The sequence below is a fragment of the Centropristis striata genome, chromosome 23 (assembly GCF_030273125.1).
Source record: "Centropristis striata isolate RG_2023a ecotype Rhode Island chromosome 23, C.striata_1.0, whole genome shotgun sequence".
Lineage (NCBI taxonomy): Eukaryota > Metazoa > Chordata > Actinopteri > Perciformes > Serranidae > Centropristis > Centropristis striata.
This window is the reverse complement of record NC_081539.1, coordinates 13,801,160-13,818,780: the sequence shown is the minus strand read 5'-3', so window position 1 is coordinate 13,818,780 and position 17,621 is coordinate 13,801,160. Positions and strand designations below refer to the sequence as shown.

The window sequence follows — 17,621 nt, the reverse complement described above, 5'->3', positions numbered from 1 at the left end:
CACTGAATACAGACTATTGTGGATATGAACTAAAAACTCTGCATGTTCAGTCGCTGTAATGGACCACCCAAATCCACCGAGGCACGTGAACAACAGGAAAACACTGTATCATATTCCTTTTTAATTTGTTAATTAACCGTATGCATGCACGACAAGCATTGTGCAGAGTTCATAAGGTGCCAGAAAATGAATTCAGTGAATTCGCTCTGTCTGCAGTCTTAGCCACACATGGAAAATGTGATAGTCATTATGGATCTGACAGCTTTGGAGCAGTTCCTCACTGTTCCTCTCTGCTTCAACTCCCTTTTGCAAACCAGGAAGCTGTAGGTTGATCTTGGCAGCGCACGTTTTTCCCCCCTCCTCCTTTCATTAACATTTTGGCCTGTGAAGAACAGATTTAGGAGGTTTTATGACTTCTACTAAAAGAGGAGGAATTAGAATCCCCAAATTCATTGTTAAAGAGAGCCTGTGTGTTCTGCTGCCGGAGGTGTTGGAGACCTTTCAGTGTTTGTACACACAAGAGACTTACATATATGAAAGTCTGTGTGACGCTGCGTGTTATTTTAAGGCTGAACACACATGCACACACACACTGGAGGGAATACAGATGTAAGATGTAATGCAGAAGGGTGCTCCCTGCAGAACAAAGGGCTGCAGCTCGCCAAATCGAACACAAGCCTTTTGAGGGGAGGCGTTAAAGGATCGCAGGTGTCTTGGAGGGCCTTCTCTGCTATTCTTTTTTACTTAATTACACAATCAATGACTCAGACCCCCTGTTCGAACACCCCCTTAAAGGCTCTTAAATAGAGGCCTTACTGAACTCCAGAAACCCTCCCCTGACATCTGCATGTGGGTCACGTCAAGGACACCGGGGTTATTATGGTGCGTCAGAGCTGAAGGGGGACTCTGCTGCTTTTACTCACTTTATAAGGTGAGTCAGTAAAGTCACCGACACTCGGATGGTCACAGGACGGACTGAAAATAGCAGCTAACTACCAGCACATGTGTTGGCCTGGCAAACAGATCGCCAAATGACGCCTGCTCTTTATATTGAACAACTGGAGTCATGTTTTAATCAGCCAAATGAAGAAAGAGAGAAAGAAGGAGGGGGTGGAAAGGTTACAGGATCTCTTTGAAACGAGTGATGTTAAAATCATCTATTGTGCTGTTCTCAATGTTGAGACATGTATCCAGATAATGTACTTAAAGTCCACTGATTTTACATGTTTCAGTCAATTAACTACTAGCTTTTTAAAGTGTGAGAAAACAACATCTTTCGAGTATCACAGTTTTTGAGTGAATTAACAAAAAAGTTACAGACTCCAACCAACTGTGACTTTTTAAACATTGTTTCTATGTTTTTTAGGTTTTTGTCAACACAAACTGTGTTTAAGTCCCCTGAAGATGGAGCTCAGAAACTTTTCAGCATTTTTAGTGACTTTCTGGCTTGTTATGTCACAGTGTACATCATGATCTACTTCGTTTGGTGTCTCAAATGAGGCGACAGTACGTGCAATGGTGGACGTGGTCAAAACAGTGCTGGTTCTAACCTACTAACAGGACTTTTTATACATGTTGACACATTATTTACAGCTACTCTTCCACCCTATTAAGGTACAGAGATATCAGAATAAATATGCCTTTGCAGCCATGTAGTCTTTTAGTAAAAATCTTTTCTTTTAGGCTTCAGATTGTCCATTATCTACATTTACATCATACTGATGTCTATTGTTTTTTCTTGAAAGCACTTCAGTTGTGTTTTCATTTGGATTTTTTTTTATTTTTTCAAAGACAGCATACAATTCACTCAAAACACAGTACTATAGAGTGACGACTGTGACCTGGGATCTCACAGAAACTTGAGCGAATAAATGTGACTTCAGATAAACATTAGGTTTACATATTTTGCACTGTAAGTTTGACATAAAGTTTTGTCGTTATTCTCAATTGTGGCCAGTGCAAGCTACTGCTCTTAATAACGTTTAGCATTTACAATTTGAAGTTGGGCAGGCTCCGATCCAGTTTAACACTAACATTATGTCTGTAAACCCATCAAATAATTTGGCCAGTGAATCACTTCAGACCCGCTTAATCAGCATTTACTATTTTTCAAAAATGACTCAATTGAGCGTTAAAACTTTTATGCGCATTTTTGAAAGTTTTATCGAATTTTGATGTTTCCATCAAGCTTTTCTCATGCAAATCTTTGCATTTGTTGATGGAGACATGGTTTGTAACACAAAGAAAATGTGTATTAAAAACATCTTAAAATGTAAGCTGTCAGATGAATGCAGTAAAGTATACATTTATTTTTTTGTGTATAAATGACACAAGTTGCTCAGCATCACGTTTGAACAACAGGATGTGTTAAAATACTTTCCACCACTGCTTGACTGTACTATCAAAAGTCAGAGGAAAAAAATAAAAATGATGTGTTCATAAATCTGTGATCAGCTGCCATTTCCCCTCCTGGCTGCCATTCTTCACATTCAGACAGATTCCAGGCTGAAAGGGTTGAATTATAACGGAGATAAGGCCGCGTCCAAACGTCTGAGAGCGTGAGAAATGAAAGAGTGCAGGACTAAACTAATGATTTTTAAATTGTATATGTGAGTGCATATGTTCTTATGTCATGAAGGTGTGTAGTTTGTGCTTCAGATAAACACTTCCAGCTGGATCTTATACTGAGACAACTCCCTCCTCTTTTCTTTATCTGCTACCATCACACACATACTCGCAAACGCTTATCTCAACACGACATGCTCCTCCAAACCCATCCATCCACTTCCTGCTCTTCTTTTACAACCGGCTGCGTCTCCTCCACCTTCTCCCACTTCCCTTCCACTCCCCTCCCCACATCTCCAGGGATTAAATACCCTCTTGCCCAGCGGCCCCTGCACTTCTAGCCCATTCAGCATCTCGGTGTTATCTCTCCTCCCAGTCTGTCCGGCGGTGTGAGATTCTCCTAAGAAACAGATACGAGGAAATCCCTCATCTCTGGTCTGTACATCATCTTTCTGTTTACACCCACAGGTTTCACTTTTGCTCCAAAATCTCTGGGTGAACTTCCATCTTCCTGCACAGAGAAAATAAGACTGACTTGTGAAACGGAGACGTGGAGCTGGAATCTGTAAACCACTGGCTGACATCTGACTTTATTTTTTAAAATCATATTATTCATTGTTTCTGGGTGTCTCCTTGGGAAATATAATTTGTCTGCCTACAGTTTTTTCTCGCACACTTAAATGACCTCTTTCTCCTCTCAAGCTCTCAGTTTTCATTTAAAGTGCTTCGAGATGTTTTCAGGGCTCGACACAGCTTTTGAAATACTTGTGGGTACAAACTTTTTTGAGGAAAATCAATAAAAGTGCCAAAGCTATGGGACTTTAAGTGCATTTAAAGAGCAAAAACACACTTGACAATTTCCTCCATGTGACACAAGATGGCACGACATTAAAGGAAAATATGATTTGAAATAAAGCTAAAGACGCGTTGGCTCTCCAGGATCATCATCAGAGCCAAACAGCACTGTTAGTTTTATGCTGAATGGGCATAGTTAGTCAACAAGCAACAGGTGTGGGGCAGTAAACCACCAATAATTGGGTCCAGGTGTGAAAGAGGTGAGAAACATGTATAAAGAATAAAACATGTGTGCTTTAAAATCAATTTATAGCCTTGAAATCACAAAAATAGCACCCAATTGCATCACTGTGCCAATTTTTAATCCTTTGAAAGTCAAACAGAAACCATGTGTTTTATTGCTGGTCTGCCCGATTTTAGCAGGTGATTTTTGTAAATGTTTTCCCATCCATGTCTGCACCACAACAGGTGTTTAACTCAGGTTAAGTGTGTCTGCGTCTGCAGCTTCTACAAGAGTTCCTTTCAGCAGAGAAAGTCACAATGAAGCACTTAAACAAAACCTGCAGCAACTGATGTTTTGGCAACTTTGGGGCAGCAGAAACTAAAACCTGATAGATATTATCGGCCGATATTGGTCTATAAAGGCATATCTGTATCAGTGCTGTCTGATATGTGCCGTTATGAAATAAATAATATAATATAATATAATATAATATAATATAATATAATATGCAGAACATTTTCTTTTTGTCAACAATTTTACTCCTATTTATTCTTTAATTACTCAGTTATCATTTATAGAATTGGCTGAGAATGTAATACACTATTTTGTATAATGGATAAAATGTAATTTATATTATTTAGTAAAGATTTATATTTAGGAGAGCCTGGAAATATCTGCAGAGTAGTGAAAAATCAGTGCACAATGCACATAAAAAAGGTCTACTTTCATTCAAATAAAAAAATGACCATATCAACCATCATATTGGTTATCAATTAATGTTCCTGCTCTAAAATCAGAATCGGGAACAGCCTTAAAAACCCATATCGGTCCGGCTCTAGTGGTCACAAGATTGATATCACTTAACAGAAAAAATGTTCACATTAAATGCGGCCAAAGCTTCAAATAATGAGGTAAAAATATGTAAAAGTAATCCCTGGATGCAAAAAACTGTAATCTTTAGTGCTTTTTGTTAATTGACTGTGTTGTTTTCGGTTTAAAAGCTTTTACTGGTGATTTTTTACGGTAGAAATTTCCACTATACTCCATTACAGTCATTCCACGGCTTCAATTGGCAATAGTAATGACAAGCAGCAATTCATGGAACTGGAAGTGAGAAATGTGACTTCATGGATGCTGAGAATCACGAGAGAAAATTGGAACTTAGCAGTTAAATTAGCAGCAAAGCGAGAGAGGCAAATAACAAATGTGCTCACAGGCAGAATAAATAATCTTGCAGAGGCATGCTGACTGTGAAGTCTCAAGGCCAGAGGAACATTTTGACAGTGGTATGGCAGACAGCAAAGAAGGCTTTTTACCAAAGTATTAAAGGATCAAAACCTGCCACGCAATTTTAAGAAAGAACTAAGAGGCAGAATTTGAGAAAACCACAACACAAAAAAGGCAGAGAAACCACAGCAAAGTGCATAAAAATCCTCATCAGACATTCTGACAAACACGCTGTAAAGTATCACATGACAGTCTGTATTAAATATGTCAGGGTCAGACAACTGGTGTTAACATAACCATGTTTGATTCCATGTTAACCAGGATGGATGAGGTGGTAGGTGAGCTGTCATTACGACTCCAGCTGAAGGTGGTTGTGAAGCCAGGGGGATGCTCTCTGCCAGACAAACCCACCGGACCGAACCGAGGCCCCGGCTGTGCTGACACAGCTGGTTCCAGGCACAGACACCCCAAACGCCGTGCTCGGCTCCAGGAATGTTCCGGGCCCCGCTGGAGAAACCATAACAAGTGCAGGAAATAGATTAGTGCACTCTGGGTTCCACGCCGGCCGCAAACCTCCTGAGCCCGGCCTCTCCTAACCCACATGTGTGGGAACAGGAGACAGCAGCGGAGGGAGTGAGACCCCCACCCAGACATCAGCTCAGATCCCAGGAGGAGCTGCTGCAAGGAGTAATCAGGCCGCCATTATTTCATGACTCCTACCTGCACACCAACATGCCTCCAGGAAAAATCAAAACAGTAATAACACCCAGAAGCAGCAGGATGGTGGTTAGAGCTGGGCTATATGGCCAAAATCTATCATGATAGAGTATTTTTTCTATAAATTAAATTAAGGAATGGCCTGAAATGGACTTAAAATGTGATTATTTTCTTATGCCTCACCTGAGACAACACTTAAGTTAAACAAAAACAAAACAAAACAATGAAACAAAAATTCTTCCAAAATGAACACTTTAAAGGTTCCAGTTATTTCAAGTGTCACAGGTTTTTGGGTTAACAGGATGCCTCTTTCAGCTGGATTCCTGAGATCACAAGACTGGGGAGGAACTACAAGATCGCACGAGGACAGCTACCACGGTATAAGTCAAACGCGAAATTAACATCGGAAAATAGTCCAAAAGTCCAAAAACATGCAGCTTAGGTTTAAACGGTGACTCTAAATTGCCCATAGGAGTGAATGAGAGCATGAATGGTTGTCTGTCTCTATGTGTCAGCCCTGTGATAGTCTAGGGACCCGTCCAGGGTGTACCCCGCCTCTCGCCCAACGTCAGCTGGGATCGGCTCCAACCCCCCGCGACCTGAGTTCAGATAAACGGTTAAGGTTAATGAATGAATGAATGAATGAATGAATGAATGAATGAATGAATGAATGAATGAATGAATGAATGAAATATTTGCCTTACATTCCATTTCTTTGCATCACTTGTAGTTCAACTTTGGTGAACCGGCGAAATCACGAAACCGGCAAAATCGCAGCCTCAACAGTCTAGACAAATAAGGTAACTATCCATCCATCCATCCATTTGCGGATATGTGACCGTAGCTAACAATGGTATCTCTCTACCGCTGCACCATACATACTGTCATATTGCCCAATCCTAATGCAATAAGGATTATAAAATATGTTCTAACTGTAAACTCAAATACATATTTTTATATTTTCACATAATCATTTTTGTCAGGATGTGATGTTCAGAGCATAACTGTACATCTCCAGTTTCACACTGAGTCTCTATGGTGCACTGACTTTGCTTCAATCTGTTTGATGTATTTCTAACTGAGTTTACATTCATCATTCATCTTCCTTTACAGAATATACTTTGAGAAAACTCAATTTACCTTGCTGTTCTGCATTAGCATTTCCTAAGTAAATCTACTTCCACGCATGACAAGTTTTATACAATATTGGATTATAGGACACAGATGATACAATAGCTTCCTCCATGTTGAATTTTCCAGGTCTCTGTTTCCTAATCCTATTTGCAATGGGTCAACAGTGGAAGTTCACAAAAGTTGAACCCTGCACAAAAGCGACAGTAGGCCTGAAAATTGCTTTGCATCGTGTCAAATTTATCTTTCAAAAAGCCTTGTGCACGCTGGAATCACAGCTCTCTGAGTTTTTAATATTTTATATCTTTCTACTGATGTTTTTCTCTCAACATATACAGCACCTGAGGTCCTATAGATATGCACAGAAGTATATTGCCATATATATCTTTTTTCTTTAACAAAGACGTGCACAGACTGTATCACTACAAGGTTTCTGTGACTAGAGGGTTCCTGGTTTGAGTCAGGCTGCTGACTGCAAATGACCGATGATCATACCAGCTCTAAAGGGGCTGCAAGAGTTCAGCCAAAGCTCAGGTAGATTTCTATTTTATTCTAATGGCCTTCATATGTCAACCCCCGCCCACTGAAAAATAAATATGTTTAAAGTTCGAGCACTGTGGAAGCAATTCCGGCCTGGCTTCAACTTGGCAGGGAGAGAGATGGGATTACCAGATGAACTCACTCAGTGAATGTACTGGAGAGTGTGTGTGTGTCTGTGTGTGTCTGTGTGTGTGTGTGTGTGTGTGTGTGTGTAATGTGCACTTCCACTTCACTTGTATACAAAAGAGTGGAAAATGTGTGTATTTGTGTAAATATACATGATGTATGCATGCCTTGTGGATGACGTCTGTGTAAGATAGAGAATCAGAAACAGTTCACTTTGTTTAAAATGTGTGTGTTTGTGTGTGTGTGTGTGTGTGTGTGTGTCTGTAGTGCTCTTTCTAATCCTCTTCCGAAAGCTGATTCGTTACTTTGCAAACGCCCCCAAAGGTCCATTTAAAGATATTTCAACAACAACCTTACTGAGTGTTTCTTGAACATGTGTGTTGATATTACACACATTGTACTTTTTAATGCTGAAAAGCTGGAGGCAAGCAGGCGTTAGCTGGTGTGCAAGCCAAAGCAGTGAAGAGACTGAATGAAAGCTGTGTCAGATTTTATCACAGCTGCAACACAGCGTTTTATTACAGTGCTGAGATGAGTGCATCAAATCCTGGAATTCAAGGAATTGGAGGAAAGTTTCGTAAAGAACTTTTTCTTGAAGCAGGAGTTTTAAGACTGATTTCTTTAAGCCACTGCAGAGGCTTGAAACTTGAATAAAATACATAATTCATGAGTGAACAATTTTTTTTTTTTTGGCATCTTTGCTTTTATTGAAAGTGATAGAAAGGGGGAGACAGAGGGGAGGACATGCGGTAAAGGGACATCAGGCCGGATTCGAACCCGGGTCCACCGCAGGAAGGACTCAGCCTTAATGGTACGCGCTCTACCAGTGTGAGCCACCTGGACGCCCCAATGAGTGAACATTTAGGGCGCTTTCACAACCCAAGTCCAGTTGGTTAGTCCGAATCAGAGTGAAATTGATACTTTTAGTTTGTTTTGTATTTAGTCCGGTTTGCTTTCACAGTGCATGAATGTAAGCAGACTAAATAAAAGAATAAAAGATTTGCAGAGGGGTGTGTATGAAGGTGGAAGGCTGGAAATATACTTACAGCATTATTCCTTATTGGTTGGGAAGTTGGTGGTGGAAAATGTAAACAAAGCAACATGGAGCCGAATGCACTAAATATTGCTGTCAAATTGTTCTATCATGTGCATGAATCCTTTCTCCTCCGGTTGGTTTCGAATGATTTCATACATGTCATTGTTTTTGTGGACTTTATTCCGCATCTCCTATATGTGTTTTTCAGCCCAGATTTCAAACAAACTCTTGTCTCTTGTCTACAAAGTAGCAGCAGGCACAGCTCCTGCATATCTGAACTCCTTTGTTCAGGTCCACAAACTCTCCCGCCCACTACGCTCTTTGAGTGAAAGACATCTGGCTCCTCGGCCGCTGAAAGGTTTCAAACCAGACTCTTCTCCTCTTAGTGCCCCGGTGGTGGAACGGACTTCCAAACTCCATCCGATCTGCTGAGTCCTTATCAATCTTTAGGAAGAGACTGAAGACCCAACTCTTTACTGAACACCTTCACTCTTGATCTACACTTATGACAAGTATCACACTGGCCGCTCACGCCATCTAAAGCACTTGTGTCCTAAAGGACCCAAACTTAACCTACGGCCCTTACTCTTGCTATGTTTCTTCATCTTCGCTTGTGTTGTGTTAACTCTCAAAGGTATGTTGCTTTGGACAAAAGTGTCTTCTAAATGACATTGTAGAATTGCAGACTTTAACATAAGTTCAGGTAAGTCCTCTCCCATCATGTTGCATCTGTCGCTCTGTGTACATCTCAAAAAATGCCGGTGTAGGTAGACCACAATCTGCTGCGTTTTGGCTCACTTTCTGTAAGTGTGTGTGGATTATGTTCACAGTGCAATCGAACTGTACTAGGGTTCGTTTGGAAACAGACTGAGACCGGTTGTTTCCCTTGGTTGTGAAAAGTGCCCTAAGAAACAAATAATCCCACTGGTATTGTTCGCACTGTGTCCTTACACATGTTTTCTTCTTAAACCCGGCTAGATTAAGTGTTCTCTGTGGTGCTTTGACACATCACAGCAGTTTAACCACTATCAGTCTCCCGGGAGAGTGCAACGAATTAAAGCCAAACATGCGGAGAGGATAACTGCTTGTTTCCCCCTGAGTCCTGAGATTACAGTGCTAATAGTGGAGGAATGAGGGTTTGTGATGGTTTGCATGAATGCAACTCTATTGCACAACAAAGCCTCTGGAGTGGCGAGGCGGACCCCTCGGATCCGACCCCTCCAAACAGCTGCCGCGTTCCTGCGAGGGTCGACGGCTCAGAGTTCAGCAGCTCTCTCTCCCTACTCCTCTGAAAGTCAAGAGTTCATTTGAATAAAGTTAAAAGTGAGCAGGATTTGGCTCCCCGCCCCGCAGCTCTCTAATCTAATCCATGAGCGGGACTCGCACGCGCTCACAGAGAAAGACAAACAGGATGCTTCTACTCGGGTGACTGGGATAAAAGAGATTGTGTTTTAACACAGTTTGAATTCCTCTCAGCTGGTGCTGCAGTCCGCTGCCTCACATCCACTCTCATGGAGCTCGGCCCAACTGTGTGTGAATGAGTCATACTGCAGCAACACCCTGAACACAGAGACACAGAGGCTCCTGATCCCAAATCAATGTTGAACCAACAGAACAGTGATGGAGCACGCGCTCCGTCTCCAAGGAGAGTAATAATGATGTGTTTGAGTGAGTGTGTGACACAGCGTTTGCCCTTTGCTGCCAGTTTTTTCTTCTTTATCCAAAAGCATGAATGTGTGCACTTGATGGCAAACATATGCTTCGCAAAACCCCACAGCAGCAGCAACCTGAAGGGGAACTAACGGATCCTTTCTGCAGAAAAGTAGTTATGCTTACCTATCATTAATGCAGCATGTAAGAGTAACTAATGTGCATTAATGAAAAGATAATGCAAGCTGCATGAACATATTGCATTAAAGAAGAAAAGTGGAGAGGAAAGAATGCACCATATATATGAAAAACAGGCCAGAGATGCAAATTTTCAAAATACAAAAAGCCAGACATTTCCACTTTAGAGAAGTACTAATCACAGGACTTTTTCTTGTTTGGCAGGAAAATAAATCTGTTGACAGTGAGGTCTTGGATTGTCCAGTTTAATGAGGACACTTTTTTGTAGAAAGACATGCTGCTTCAGTGTATTATAAGGTGAAGTGTCAGGGACAGATCCCTGGAAAACCTGGAAAAATACAACCAGCACTAGCTTCATGCTTGATACCATGAGAGATAAGTGTTTCAGCACACAAAGAAATGTAGAAGCACAGTGAAAGATGTTTGAGTTTAATAACTAACAATGTACTGTATACATATTTATACCGAGTGTGTCTCTTCTCCTTGTGTGCAATAGAACAATGGAAGTGGAAGACACAAGGCATGGGACTTAAAATAATGACAAAGATTTAAAAAACACACAAAAATTTTTTGACTCACTGAAAACAGTTGGGAATATTTGCAGGGCATAAGATTGTTTTTTTCGAACTCATGAGAACGCCATGAGAACATTTTGAGTCAATTTGCATGAAAACAGTCACTCTCACGTTGTTTTCAGCCTCTTTCTTCTCATGTCTTTTTGGCTCAAAATGAAAATGAATTCCTTTTTCAGCAATGTCTGCATGTGTAATGTTGACTAACAGCTTGTCGTACCCAACAAGATCTCCAACTTAAATGACAGAATAGGTCGTTTGTCACTGCCCCCCATAAGTTCACGGTAGAGCGGAGTGTTCTAAAATTAACGCACACGTCGTTATACATACACGTACGGCTGTTAGGCGTTATAAAAGACAGTTAAACAGTTAAAATATGTTTTCTGTTAATGCCAGATGTGAAATGGTTAAGACTTGACTACCGGAAGTGACATAATTACGTAAAAATGTGATGCACCGAAGTCCAATGATGTTTAAATCACAGTTTTTACTTTTGTTTTCACGAACCCTGTTCTCCTGGGTGAAAGTCCAACATCTGTTCGACCCATACACCACACATCTCACCACAAGCGCAACTTCCGTGTTTTAAACTCTGCCTCGCCATCATTCATAATAACTATGGCCACTAGAGGGCAGGGGAGGACAGTCTCAAACTAAAATATGGGTTGTATTTTGAGCGGAGATCAGTGTCGTCGTACCGATTCTATTTTCCTGTCTCGTTCAATTTTTTTTAAACTTGACACCAGCTGTTTCATCACAGGAAACTTTATAACTGTTGTAGTTTTTAACGATTAGCAGCAGGGAAAATAGTAGGTAGTTTACTCGCACATTGTGCTCGTAAATAACTTTTTCCAGTTTTCACATACTTATTTTTGGCATTTCCATGCAGCAAAGGGACCTCTGCCTTAGTGGTATGCACTACAGGACGCCCCACATACTTATTTTCAAGAAAAATGCAAGTGAAACACACGCGCTGTTGAGCACTGATTTTGGTGAACTGACCCTTTAAGCCTTTTTATCCTTATCTTTCTTGTGCTGTCTGGTTCACTACCAGTGTACAGGTCCAATGGGAAAACTGATACTGGGGCCCGGCTGCATCCTTTACAACCTACATGGTGCATGAGTACACTTGCATGTGAACTCTGTCTGCACCACAACAGAAAGATATATGTTGACTACAATTCTAGTTTGAGTAAGTCCACATTTTTGAGGTCCTGCGGCGTGTTTGTGTGAGTCAACGTGTTTAAGTGACTCAATTTGAGTGGATGAAAGAGAGGGAGGCATGTTCTGAAACGTTCTTGATCTGGTGAGCTCTGTCAGCCGTCGTTAGGCCTGCGGTGAGGCGGACCTCACAGACTGTCAGCCACATTTATGTTGAACCCAAAACCCTGCAGAACCATTAGCGACCAAGCTGAATATCAGGGCAGAGGAGAGGCTCTGGCAGCATGAAAAATGTGTCTTAGAAGATTCATGCATCAGGGTAATTGAAAGTACAGCAGAAAAGATTTAAAAGAGTTACGATTAGAGCTCAGAGTGTGATAAGAGAAATGACTTTTCACTCACCGAACCTCTTGTATCCAAAAGACTGAACTTCCTCCTCGTCTGCAAAGTCGTCTGTGTGACATAATCAGAAACATGACACAAGTAGGTCATATGCATGTTACTGCTGGGGGTTCATTGTGTTTAAGGCAATTTGGATGGACTCTACAAACAAAATAAGACAAAAAGAAACGCTGCAGGGAAGCTGCACAGAGCCAGGAATTCATAATGTTATCCTTGAGTACAATGATCTCTGTTTAGCAGAGTGGAGGCAGCCAACGAGGCGTTCGGTCTGAGATAGTGATGGAGTATCAACTCTGGCCTGTGTGTGTGTGTGTGTGTGTGTGTGTGTGTGTGTGTGTGTGTGGAGATAGGAGGTCCAGAGAACTGTAAAAGCCACAGGCTGTGGTTTCTCTGGGTTGTTGACAGTAAACCTTAATTACACTGCGCTGCACTACACTGAAGACTGGAGCAGAGCAGAGAGAACATCACTGGTAATGGTAAACAGATGGAGCTGAGGGGGGGAGACATGGAGGGATGAGCTGTGATTGCTGGTGGGGGGTCAGAGGGCTGTTTCACCTCAGATTCTCTCCGTAAAATTAATAAAATATTATGCTCACTGATGCTACAAATACACTGTGTTGCTTGTATTGGCCACTGGTTGGAGTTGAAGCTCAAATACAGAAGTGTATCAAGTCTGAAAATCACATGCACAACACAAGAGGTCATTATCAGTCATGCAGGAGCTTTTCTTTACCATGATGAAGTTATTTTTGGGATCTAAGTATTTATCTGATATGCAGCCTAATTGCAGTGGTGCAAAAAGTACTAATACCACACTGCAGAATGACTCCACGACAAGTAAAAGTCCTGCATTCAAAACTTCAGTAAAAGTACAAAAGAATCAGCATTAAGTGTACTTAAAGTATCAAAAGTGAAAGTTATGCCGTATGGTTCCACTCAGATTGTTTTATATATTCAAAATATATTATTGGATTACTTGTATTGATGCATTTATGTCAGCAGTGTTTTAATTTTAACTACTCAATATACTGTTATTAGGTTACATTTAAATAACATGACTAATCACTTGAAATTGATTGTGTTTTTTGTGTTAAATCTTGACCTGAATAGTAACTAAAACTAAATTTAGTGGAGTAAAAAGTACAATATCTGCCTCAAAATGTATTGAAATAGAAGTATGAAGTTACATTAAATTGAAATACTCCAGTAAAGTACACTTAAGTAAAGTACTTGAGTAAATATACTTAGTTACATTCCGCTACTGCCTAATTGTGCAAGCATCGTTTGGTCTTTTATCCTTAATGGGATGCAACTAAACGGTGAGAAAAACTCTGAAGTATTTCACAACTTCTGCACCGCAGTACCGTAATGTCATCCAGATGTGCACAACAAAAGAAAACACGCACACAAATCTGTAATGAGTGTTCAAAATCAGTTTGTTTGGATTAAAAAAACAGCACATTTTAACTACCAGCTGCACATAAAGGAAACATACCTTTCATGGCGTTTTATAACTCGTTGAGGACTGTAGAAGAGAAAAGGACCGCTGTCACTTTCTGCGCATCTCAGCATCCAGTGCAAAGGTGTAAACTTGTTCCACGGAGAACCACACACACACATACACACAGACACACACACACGCTAATAAAAATAAAGAATGATAAAACTACAAATATGTCTTCATGTCGAGTTTTTCCAGTTTAAAATCCCATGGTCTCTGCTCCGTGTTGCTCGCTTTACTTCAGAGGAGTTTCTGTGGGAGTGATGTGATGATCCCGGAGCCTGAAGGAGGAAGAAGTGCTGCCTGTCTGTTACTACCAAAGTAAAGTTAAAAACAAGCTGCACTTCCGGTGTACCTTTCAAAATTAAACAGTTTTTGTTGCCTAACCCTCTGGTGTCCATCTATTTATTGAAAATATACGTTTTATTTACAGTAATAACTGTTTTAATATATGATATGTAGACAAGCTGAGAAAGCCAGTTGAAAGTGCAATCATAGGAGCTTTCACAGTGTGCCATTTATGTTTCTAGACCATTTTTAAAATGTGAATTTTCTTTCTACAATGAAAACTATTACTATTTTTAATTTACATGCAAATAGACTGTTTTGTAGTTTTATTATTTATTATTTTTTCTGCTGTTTTTGTGTGTATAAATGGTAAAAGAAAATATTGCAAGTACAAAAAACTAATCCGGTAATTCTTGGCAATGCAACTATCTATTTGCACATTTTTCAAATGTAATCTGGGCACATTTTAGCTGCTTGGTATCTGAGAAAGCCAGTTGAAAGTGCAATCATAGGAGCTTTCACAGTGTGCCATTTATGTTTCTAGACCATTTTTAAAATGTGAATTTTCTTTGTACAAAAATATTGCTATTTTTTAATTTACATGCAAATAGACTTGTTGATGTTTTTTTTTATTTATAGTTATTTACTTATTTCATTATTTTCTGCTGTTTTTGTGTGTATAAATAGTGAAAAAAATTGGTAGATTTTCATAAATATCGATGTCCTTTGTATTTTGGGTTCCTGGCAGCTTTATACTTGTAATTAAAAAAAAAAAAAAGAAAAATCAGACTGCCAACAAGCCAAACTTGTGTCGAGAAAAATGGGCCATGCATGTAAGGACAGGCTGAAAGATGCTAAAAACAGGCAGAAACTAATGCATAGGAAGTTGACAAATTTGAACCAACATCTCCTGGACTTCAGAGGTTTAAAACAGCAAACAGCGTAAATGTGCTTAAAGTGCTGAACCTGACCAGGCCAACCTAAGAAACTTTTATTTTGAAGGCCAGTTTGCGTGTGTCCGGTTTTCCCCACTTTTCCCTCTAACTTTCTCTCTATAACTTTACACCGTCACCAGTTTGGACACAGCCACTGTCCCGCTCAGGCTTTTGAAGTGTCTGTCCCGTCCTGTCCCGCTGCGTGTCCCCCTGTAGGGACAGCGGAGGTGCGGACAGACCGGGACGTCGTGCGGCGCTGCAGTAATCCAGCCGGAGATGAGATTAAGTTTCTGGGGGTTGATGGCAATCGCGTCCCCGGGTGAAAATCTGGTATCCATTAGAGATAATTTCAAAGGTTTTGGGGAGGTGGAGCGACACAGCGACATTTCACTGCAGTTCCTGTGTTTTTACATATTCACATCTCATTTCCTCTCAGGATGAAAAATCACTTTCATATTCACATGATATTCCTTTAGGGCCACTTGGCCTCTCTGTGGTACTCTGTAATTTGTTACTCATGTGGTTTTAGGCTATTTGGTCAACTGATTGATCACAAAAACCCCACATTCCTGTAAAAATACTGCAAAAATTGACATAATTTCAAGACGTTTTTCTATTATTACCATAAAATAAGAGAAAAGTAAACAGCACAGTAGAATTATTTCAACCTGGTCTAGAACGAACAATTTATTTTCTTAATTCGCCATAAATAATTATCTGTATCTTTAAAAATAAAAACATCTAGGAAATTGGATTTATTAAGTATAGTTTTTATTAATTTCTTGTTGGACTTTAGATTTTTGTATTTTAGCACAATATTATCCACATCCGGGTGTGCTTAATAGTATTTTTATTTTCTTTATTATGTTTGATAGGTTAAATTACAGTTAAATTATTTCAACCTGGTCTAGTACAAATAACTTTTTTTTCTTAATAATTTTTTGGGAAGTTATTTTAATCATTGGAATTATTAAGTAAAGTTACTTACAAATTTCTTCTTGGACTTTATTATATAAAACAAATCATCAGATAAAATGTAGATTTTTGTATGTTAGCGCAATATTATTAATATGATCTACACCTAATATATTAGGTGTGCTTTATAGTACTTTAATTTTCTTTAAGTCTGTTTGATAGGTTAAATTACAGTTAAATTATTTCAACCTGGTCTAGTACAAATAACTTTTTTTTCTTAATAATTTTTTGGGAAATTATTTTAATCATTGGAATTATTAAGTAAAGTTACTTACAAATTTCTTCTTGGACTTTATTATATAAAACAAATCATCAGATAAAATGTAGATTTTTGTATGTTAGCGCAATATTATTAATATGATCTACACCTAATATATTAGGTGTGCTTTATAGTACTTTAATTTTCTTTAAGTCTGTTTGATAGGTTAAATTACAGTTAAATTATTTCAACCTGATCTAGTACAAACAACTTTTTTTTCTTGAGAAAATTGCCAATAATAAGTATCTGTATGTTTGAAAAAAAGATAGCCTACCTTTATTAAAGTCAAGGAAAATGAAAAAATCTAGAATATTATAGTAATTGACTTAATAAATTGAGTCTTATTCATTTGTTTAACTTGGACTTTATTAAAGACAAAAATCCCCTGAAAAAGATGTAGATGTTTGCATTTTCTCAGTATATTATCTGTTTCAGGTTTAGTTTTAGGGTTTGGTTTAACTACTTTTATTTTCTTTAGTAAGCCTGTTTAATAGTCTGTTTAATTGGCTTTGCTGTGATAAGCTACTTTATAATTTTCGTAACTGTTTCATTAGATTATACCAGATAATAACAGTGAATTCTGTTGCATAAAATAGTCCCGATGGCAGCCAACAGTGATGAGAATCCATCAAAAGTAGACTGTAAGCTATTTCCCCTTTAACTCCTCCAGGTGCAGTGATCATTTCAACAGTTCCTGAGTCCATAATCTCTCCAGGCTGCAGATGCAGATCACTGATCAAAGGCAGAAAACATCTGCATGAGACATCAAAGAAATTAGACGGACCAGCCCTCATGTCTCACTGTGCAGGTTAGTGTCACTCTGTGGCTCTGATGTTAATCTTTTTACACTCGCTCGGTTCAAACCAATCGATTTACAGGGAAGGAAATAGATAACATCAACTGTCCGAGCTCTAAAAACGCAACACAGACACCAAACTCTGTCTGTTTTTCTTCTCTCTTTGCATAACAGAGCCTTCAAACCCAGGCTCAGTGCTAATAGCCGGAGTTTGACCCAGTTCACCACATCTTAGATTCCAGACCAGCCTGGGATGATAAAGCGACTAATTACTTGTTTTCCTAAAGGCTTCAAAACTGTTATTTTACTGTCGGCTATAATTGGAGCAGCAGGCTGGTATTAGGGCCCAGATAGGGATCGTGGCAGGCTGATAAAAAGCAGCTGAGGGTCAGGTATCCTGCAGCCCAGCTCCTGCTGCTGCTCATTCAGGGGTTGGGACCTCATTTGCTGGGTCAAGGCTTTTTAGCAGTGGGCTCAGATTAACAGAGAGCTGAGAAAGCACAGAGGAATTCCACATTCACCAC

At 39.6% G+C, this 17,621-nt stretch overlaps 1 protein-coding gene across 1 annotated transcript in view; it reads right to left on the bottom strand.

The window, feature by feature from the left end:
* Positions 1-14,131, bottom strand: part of LOC131962034 (collectin-12-like) — a 45,173-nt gene extending 31,042 nt beyond the window's left edge. Inside the window, exons 1-2 of the mRNA XM_059326983.1 lie at positions 13,839-14,131; positions 12,344-12,394 (exon numbers count right to left, since the gene is read on the bottom strand). Coding sequence (XP_059182966.1) covers positions 12,344-12,394; positions 13,839-13,845 — 58 coding nt within the window. The 5' untranslated portion in view covers positions 13,846-14,131. The remainder of the gene's footprint in view (positions 1-12,343; positions 12,395-13,838) is intronic.
* Positions 14,132-17,621: the final 3,490 nt, after the last annotated feature.